The sequence below is a fragment of the Hydra viridissima genome, unplaced genomic scaffold (genome assembly GCF_058129835.1).
Source record: "Hydra viridissima isolate aposymbiotic clone 2 unplaced genomic scaffold, HvirCarnegie_v1 scaffold_2, whole genome shotgun sequence".
Lineage (NCBI taxonomy): Eukaryota > Metazoa > Cnidaria > Hydrozoa > Anthoathecata > Hydridae > Hydra > Hydra viridissima.
In genome coordinates this window covers 5,535,560-5,543,914 of record NW_028324301.1, presented here as the reverse complement: position 1 = coordinate 5,543,914, position 8,355 = coordinate 5,535,560, and the positions used below count along the sequence as shown (strand labels likewise).

Sequence of the window (8,355 nt, the reverse complement as noted above, 5' to 3'; positions counted from 1 at the left end):
TACATATATACATACAATACTTTTTCACTAAAACCCTTTTAAAAATATTTTCAAGTGCAAGTTTTTTAAAATTAAAATCCTTATTTCAAATAATAAAAATGAATTAGCTGTCACTGTCTTTATTGAAAACTTTATTTATTTACAAATAATCGTATAGAAAAAATTTGCAAAGAACAAGTAAACATTTGTTACATCAAACGGTTAGAGTGTCAAACGTATCGGTACTGCAATTGTTGATTTTGTGTGGCGAATGCGGTTCTAACACCGATTTCACTGATGACCATCGTGAATCGATAGTGGAAGCCCAGAATAAAGAAAGATTGCTTACACTTTGTTGAAAAATTTTTCCCTAAAAACCTATCAACGTATTAGAACCCTTTTTTCAATACCTGGTTTGATTTTTTTAAAACACGTTTACTCAGTAACTTACCTTAGGACAACCGCCTTTAAAATTACATGTTGCATGATCATCTGATAAGTATTTATTTGATATTTCTTTCATTTCGCTAATGAAAAACTCAGTTTTTAAGTCTTTAACTTTATCAATGGAGTAACTTTCATTCAAAAGTGTCTTTATAATTTTTGCAACATCTTCTGGTATTTTGAAACCTGTATTTAGGTTTGCATTAAGAAACGAAGGAATAAAATGTACAGCTTCAGAATAATCGTCCAGATAGATAGGAATATAACAAGAGCAGTTGTTGTTGCGGTAAGCTAATCCTCTTATCACTCGAATGGCAAATTCGTACGGTTTTTGGTATGGCGAATCTAGAATATTTATAAAAAGCTGCTCATAACATCAAGTATATAAAGGAATCTAAAATATTTCTGATCAAGAACAAAATGTTGGTATATTTATTGTAAAAAACATATGTACCGTCAAATTTTGATGGAGAGCAAGCTATAAGAATGTAATCACAACTTTCAATGTTCCTTTCCATAAAAGATGCAATTCCCCCTTCAGCATCAATTTGAGACTGCTCAAGCAGTGCTAATTTCACATCAATGCCATGCAATTTTAAAATGCAGCACAAATTAACCATTACCATATCTAACAAATCACATCCCGGTCGATTAAGGATCATAACGGAAATTTGCCTATCACATTCGTCTAAAATAGAAAAATTTATAAATGATTTTATCTGTAATATTTTTGTCATGAAACAATTTTGTGTTTTTTTACGGAAATTTCGACTGGATTTTTAAAATTTAAAAAGATTCAAATATTTGTACCTTTCTTTTCTGAGTAGTTTTCTAAAAGAGGAGACCGAAACGAGAACCTATGGGATTTGTATTGCTTGTTGTGCCAGAGCTTGAGATATATGGTTACTGCGAGTGCTATAACTAAAGATACGCTTAAGCTGATAAAAACAAAGAACGAAGCAGGTATCTTCTTGGAAATATCTTGGCTCGTTCTTTTGTTGCGTTCCTCAGAAAATTGATTAAGTTTTTTTTGCATGCAAGCTTTTTCCAAAAAACTCATCGCACGAAGATAACTTCTATTTGTATAACTTTTATTTGTTGAATTTTCTTGCTTACATTTTTCTTCTGCCATTCGAAGCATAAAAAGTAATTCTAAATAATAGAAAAAGTTGAAAAAGAAAACCGTTAAAAAGATTAAAATGGTTTCTAAAGCAGAAAATAGAGGAACTTTGTAAGTCAATAGTTTTTTTTTTTTTTTTTTTTTTGAATCTCATTAAACAGCAGAAATATAATTTCATACCGGGCTGAGCACACTGAGTTAAGTTCTGCTTGGATGCCACTAAAAATTATAAAAAGAAAACACTGTTTCATAATTACAAAAGAATACTCGAACTGTTTGACTTAAGAACCAAGCTAAGCACTCACTTTCATAAAGTTCTTCGACTGTACTTTTCTCGCATTGGTCTAAAAATTAGAAAATGAAGGAAATGTAATACATGTAGGATAAATGTGCACACCATTAAATTTGAATACTATTGAACTGGCACAGTTGTCCTAGAGATTTCTGTGCCCGTTGAAGTACTCTTGCGGATGTCTGAATCTGGTCGCGATGTCATACACATGCTTTAAAGACGTCATTTGCTAGGCAAACCTGCCTTAATGTAAAAATTATATCGAACTAACGTCATCTAAAACTTAGTATAAATTGAATGATTGATTTTTGTTCATTGATTTACTAAGATTATAAGGGAAAGATAAGTAAGAAGCTCATTGAAAGATAAATGTTAATGATTACCAAAAGAAAAAGGTACATTTAACACTTTTTTATGTTTTAACATCAAGGATTTCATTATTTAATTATTTAATATCAATTTGAAGATGGGCCGTTGTTACGCAAGTCACTAATAAATTTTAAGTAAACGAGTAATGCAGTTATTTAGTTGTTAAAGTTTATCTACCAATCAAAACGTCTTAATCAAAAAGTCGTCACACCTTTTGTCATCGAGGCACCCTAACCCAAGACTTAGAAAAGAAAGTCAAATTTATGATATCAAGAAATTCTATCTCAACGAACTTACTTGCAGGCGTCCTTATAGTCATATGCATGATATGACCGGTTGGTAAATATATCGATTTTATGTGATAATGTTCACCAGGCAGAACAAGAATTGATACCTCAGGTATCTAGAATACAAAAAGCTGTTTTAAAACTTTTTAATTAACTGAAAAATAAATGTTAAGGAAAAATGTCAATAAGTTTATCACGCAAGATTTATAGCTCACCTGGTCATATTCCATGAAATAAAATGTCTCGGATTCGCTTTTTGCGTTAATTTGAATTGCAACTCCCCAACAATCTAAAAAAAAAAAAAAGTTTTAAATTATGTTCGGAAAATTTTTCAATTAAAATATAATAAAAATATGATTTAATGTTGATCTCCATGCCAACTGCTTAAGTTGCGTGTCTAACCACTCATGACAAGCTGCGTGGCCTAGACGATGCCCCCACGCATGGGTATGCGCGTTAGACAAATTTGCAATCTGCACTACAGCAATCGATATGACGATCAAATTTTACAAACCCTCATAGCTGCAACAATTAAATAGACGAGAAAAATATAACTCGGTAAAAAAAGTACCTTGAAAAAACATCTCTGAAAAGCTTTTTTCAAAATAAACGTGCAAAGCATCTTTGCCTTCGTTTGTTACACCGTACGTTACTTGTAAAGAGTTTTCTTCTGATTGGATGCGTTCCGTGCACTGATGAAAGCGAGAGTTTGAGCATTTTTCTGCAAATGTTTTTGCTTCGAGAACGGCGTCTAAGCATCAATAAGATTGCTTTGTTATTTTAACAGAACTCAAACCTTGTAATGTAAATTATCACCATCATCGAGATACAACGAGAGTAAAGAATATACTAATTCCGAGAGTAAAGAATATACTAATTAATAACTCACTTTTATTATGAAGGTATGTATCCTCAAAATGTTTCTTTCGACACAAGATATCTATTTCTAAATCAGAAATATGAAATTGTGAAAAAAAAAAAAAATTTTAATTTTTGAAACATAGCATAACTTAGCATAACTTAATATAACTTAACATGATTTTGAAAAAATTTTGACGAGGTTCAGAAAATATTGCTAGCGAATCACTACTTTTTAAAGTGAAAAAATATAAAGTTACCTAATTTTTTTGCATTGATTGCTTTTCCCTAAATTATATAAAAATACATTTTTTTTTTAGTTACAGCGTTCAAAAAAAAAATTATCGACGAATTCAACGGCGTTGAAAAAAAAGCTATAATTTACATACCACAACCAACGGCATTATTGCCATTAGTGGAAAAATACGCGAAATTATTGGTGAGTTCTTCATGAACGTTTTGATTAGCTAAAAAAAGGTGAAAATTAATGGGTCAGTTAAATACCGAAAGGCATGGGAAAAAGAAATCCGAAGTTTTAAAATTCTCGCAGGGATTTCGAAATGCCTGAGTAAATTTCATCAAAATCAATGCCCTGTTTCAATAAGATGCGGCACAGATAAGGCGGGAAACTTTAACTTATTTGCGCGAAAAGCAGACAAAACAATGACGCAAATCTAACGATTGTGATAAAAACTAAAAGCAGAGTGTTGTTGCTTGCGCGCCAAAATAAATGACCAAACAACAGAATAGCAGACCGAAGAAAAAAACACGCGCTTTAAGTTCTGCGAAAGACAACTCTCTCACTTCAGTATAAGTATTATGCTAATTTTTAAAATATTTGTTTTGCTAATTGCAATTTTCATGATAACTCATAATCAAATGTAAAAGACAAGAAATATTTACAAAAATTGTAAGTAAAGTAGTGTGACAACTTTTTTTTTTTACTAAAGTGTGTATACAAAGCTAAATAAAAATGCTTAAAAAATCTTCATTATAATTTTTAAGAAAAAATCTTAATTCAGGTGCATCTGATGAAAATAAATCAATTCACAATCAAACTACTGCTCGATCACGATCCAACTACAATTAAATCTTAATTTAACAGCATTCTTTCTTACTTCCGTTGATAATCTAAATTGGAGACATTTTTACCGACGAAGTGTCATCCGGTACCAAAAATGTTAAATAATTTAGTGTTTACCAACTTTTCCTTCTTCTAATGAGAGAAATATAATTTTTAATGAAATTTTTCACAAACAATATGGTTGGGAAAAAAATAACTTCACCGCATAATTTGACAGTATGAATAGCCGACGTTTTCTTTCGAAAGATTTAATATTCTTATTTTTAAAAATGTGTCTTTTGTCTGTCATTTTTAGCATTTATGTCATTTTTCATTTTTCACCAAAAAACTCCTGAACGGTATCTAAAAACAATCCAAAGTAACAAAAAATGAAACGCTTACTTTGATGTTTGATTTCGCACTGCTCAAACTAATTCCTCGCTCTCTAATAGTGGAGATGTCTAAATGTTTAACAATGCGTTTAGAGCAGAATGTCAGCAGTTTTGAACAGACAACGGGTCGAAACAGTAATCCAGTAGGCTAACGCGTTTTCAGCATTGCTTAATCAAATTAAATAATTAGAGTTTTTGACACGGAATTTTCTTGAAAATGTTTTCATCCGCTTTTAAAGGGAAAGCGTAAGCATATTCAGCATCGTATCAAAGACTTTCGAAAGTTTCCTAATATTTTGAATTTTTAACATATTTTTGGCAAGCTGCGAAGAACTTGCACAAATTTCACGGTTGAATTTTTCGACCTTGACGCGAGAAAAAGAACAAAAGCAAGGAAAACTTTTTTTATTGGTTCTTCGGTTTCGTTACGTATATGTATGATTTTTAAAAAAGCGGTTAATGTTGGTTAATGTTGGTTAATGTTGGTTATTGTTGAGTTTATTCGAGTATTCTCCTACTCGAATAAAAAATACCGTTTTAGCATCTAATATCCATTCATTTTTCGTGTAATTTTACATAGTAAATCAAATTTAATTCGTTTCTTCCTCAAAATCTAGGCTCTCGTTTTTATTTAGATACCATTTGATTGCATATATTCTTTGAAATTTAAATTAAAACGGAAGTTAATAAAATCACTACTTTGCTGATAAGACAATCTTTTTATATAAGAAACTGTTACTTTCATGGACTCATTTTGGGTACCTTAGGCTATTTACCACTTTTGTTTCGGATCTTGCTGTTTCGATTTACAGCATATTACCCTTTGCAGCCTCGCTTTTTCAATAGGTTAAAACTAGGGTTGCTGCATAGTTTTAGTACTTTTAACATTATTGCTCACTACTAAATCATTGTGTATAGCTGCTTCTGAGTATCGTATGGTAACCAATTCAAAACATTCATCCATAATTTAATCTTATGGTAACTGTCAACATCGCTTTTTAATAGTAGTATTCTGGTCTGGTTTGGCCTAGAATAAGTATTTTGCATTTTCATGATTAACTATTTAAAAGCATTCGAAAAGCTTCTTAATCTTTAGAAGAGTTCTATGAAAATGATAAGCGAAAATTTAAAAAAACTATAAAACTAAAAAACAACAAGCCAAAACCGGGTGTAGTGACACATCTAGTAAATTAAGGTGGTATTTGGGTGACAAAATAGTAAAAATTAAAAACTTTAAGGTGAATGTTTTTGAGCCAATTTAATTAAGTAGAAAACGTCTATGTAAGTTATTATGTAAAAAAAGATACCGAATGATGTCAAACTTTCTATTTTAAAATAGGCATCAGTAAACTCAGAGCTAAAATTGTCCATTGCAATGCTTCTAGCAACCACTTTTGACTCATTAAATGACACTAAAAATATGTTTCTTAATACCCTAGAAAAGGAGAGTTGATTGTTATTAAATCATCACATCATTTTACTGGATTTTAAACTTTCAAGCAAAAAGTCACCAGAGTGCAATATGTTTTACATAAAATTTTTATTCTCAAAAGAAATGAAAAAAAAAAAAAAAAAAAAAACATGAAAAAGGATTAAACTTCAAATGAATCAACAATTTTTTATGTTTGTAATCATTATTTATATTAATCACTTTCAATTAGTTTTCATTTATAACTTTTTCTTTTTTTCTTTTAGTTATAATTGTAATGAATAACAACAAAAAGAGTAGAGTTTTGTTGCAGAAAAAATCTGGCCACTCAAAGACACATTCTAGACGCTCAAACAAAGGCAGCCAACATACAAAAAACAAGAAGAATCGGCTGAGGTTCCTTCTTCTAACCCACGTTCTTCTTCTGTAACAAAAATAAAGCAATCATTTTTATTAACAGGTCTATAATCACTGATAAATCCAAACACCCTTAACTTTGGATTATTCTCGTCTAACAAAAGCTCTGGTTTTTTAATTCTATATTTCTTTATTGTAAATCCTATGTAAATTCGTCAAATGCAACTGTATATAATCTTTTTTTTTTCTTTTTTCAACTGATATTTTTACACAAATTACTAATTTAATAGCAACATGCCCTGATTGTAAGAAAAGGGTTTATTGTCTAACATTGAACGTCTTGATAAAAAAAAGCTTCTCTATATCGTTATTGGTGAAATATTCTAATTGCAGTTGGTGTACAACGTTGAAGTATTTAAATAACGACCGACGAGTAAAGTCAATGGAAAGAAAATCCCTTGATAATACTAAGCAGCAAAGAAAGGATACTCAAGCCATGCATAAAGGTTTTACGAACGATTATTAACCAAAAGAAGACCTAAAGTATGGTAATGGTATATATTAGGTTTTCTATTTTGTTTATGTTATGTTTTAATTCTGATGAATCATGAAAAGTAGTTTATTTGCATATATAGAAGAAGTTTACCCAGCAAACTCTTCGTGCTTGGACAATGCAAGGCCCACCATCGGCACCACGATTGGCCCACCATCGGCAAACGAGCATGGACCAAGCTTGGTCTTGCTCACTGTATAATGCATGGTCCATGCATGGCAGCCGTTTTTTGAACGGCGTTTATCCAGTGTTTAGCCGTTGATCATTTAATTGGTTAAGTACGTTTTGTTTTTCTCATATATTATTATTTTTGTTAATGACAAACTAAGCGAACGCAACATTTCAAACTTACCTGAAATTAAAAATTTGACGGGATTATTTTAAAATAATTTAGCATAGTATTTAGACTGAAGCAACACTCTAACTATATTGTGGATTTAGCAACACGTTGTAAACTAGCAAATGTTTTGTACTTCAATCAAAGTTCATTAAAATATACATATAAAAGTTTAAGATTTGTGAAGGGTTAAAACTCGACCATCATTTCCATTCGGTGCTTGAACGAACTAACGATTGATACTTCTCAATATCAAACTTTACTGTAATCCTTTTCGTCTTTTAAACGGCATCTGATAAATTTTAAATAAAATATTTAAACCATTCATCACATAATTACAACCAAATAAATGCATATTGAAGTACTACACTTACTTTTTAAAAACTAGCTCACTCATGGTATTGCATAATCGACTTTACATCGTTTCCACCAAATAAACGAATTAAACAAATTTACAGTCCTTAAAAAGAAGTAAAGATAAGATGAGATAAGCTTTCTATAAAGGAAAGATTTCTAGGTAGTAGTTAAGCATGTTGTAAACAATACATAAAATCATATTATATAAAAGCGTATGGAAAATTAATGGCAGTGGTGTAGTCGTAGGGAGTTCTTGGCGTAGTTCAATAAAAAATAAAATAGAGAGCTCCCCTTGTTATAAATTGTTATAAATTAATGTACTAAATCTACAACTACACTACTGACTATTGGCATGAGTTTTCTAAATTTTGAAGCACTTACTGAATAAACACAAAAATTAATTGACATCCACTTGTATAGAGCCAGTCCAATGGTTTTTCTTTATGTTCTGCATGACCACTATTTCTATCAGGAGCTTACACCAGGCAGCATTTGATACACCTCTCAACATCTGCATT

The 8,355-nt window shown here is 30.7% G+C and overlaps 1 protein-coding gene and 1 long non-coding RNA gene across 3 annotated transcripts; both read right to left on the bottom strand.

The window, feature by feature from the left end:
• Nucleotides 1-103: 103 nt before the first annotated feature.
• Nucleotides 104-5,015, bottom strand: LOC145180509 (uncharacterized). Of its 2 annotated transcripts, XM_080055412.2 has the most exons (13): nt 4,815-5,015; nt 3,739-3,816; nt 3,610-3,637; nt 3,381-3,437; nt 3,063-3,242; nt 2,707-2,780; nt 2,502-2,607; nt 1,849-1,887; nt 1,724-1,762; nt 1,234-1,575; nt 878-1,111; nt 431-768; nt 104-349 (listed from the first exon to the last, which is right to left on the bottom strand). In XM_080055412.2, the coding sequence occupies exons 2-13, from the start codon at nt 3,799-3,801 to the stop codon at nt 194-196; spliced, it is 1,656 nt and encodes a 551-aa protein (XP_079911538.2). In that variant the 5' UTR covers nt 3,802-3,816; nt 4,815-5,015; the 3' UTR covers nt 104-193. The 2 variants fall into 2 exon arrangements, with proteins under 2 accessions (XP_079911538.2, XP_089935799.1); XM_090079673.1 differs by lacking the exon at nt 4,815-5,015 and having other exon boundaries at nt 104-357; nt 3,739-3,914.
• A 2,579-nt stretch (nt 5,016-7,594) lies between these two features.
• LOC149891664 (uncharacterized) lies at nt 7,595-8,355 on the bottom strand. The gene is made up of 3 exons (XR_016450074.1): nt 8,219-8,355; nt 7,855-7,940; nt 7,595-7,772 (listed from the first exon to the last, which is right to left on the bottom strand). It is a non-coding gene; the product is annotated as an uncharacterized LOC149891664 (long non-coding RNA).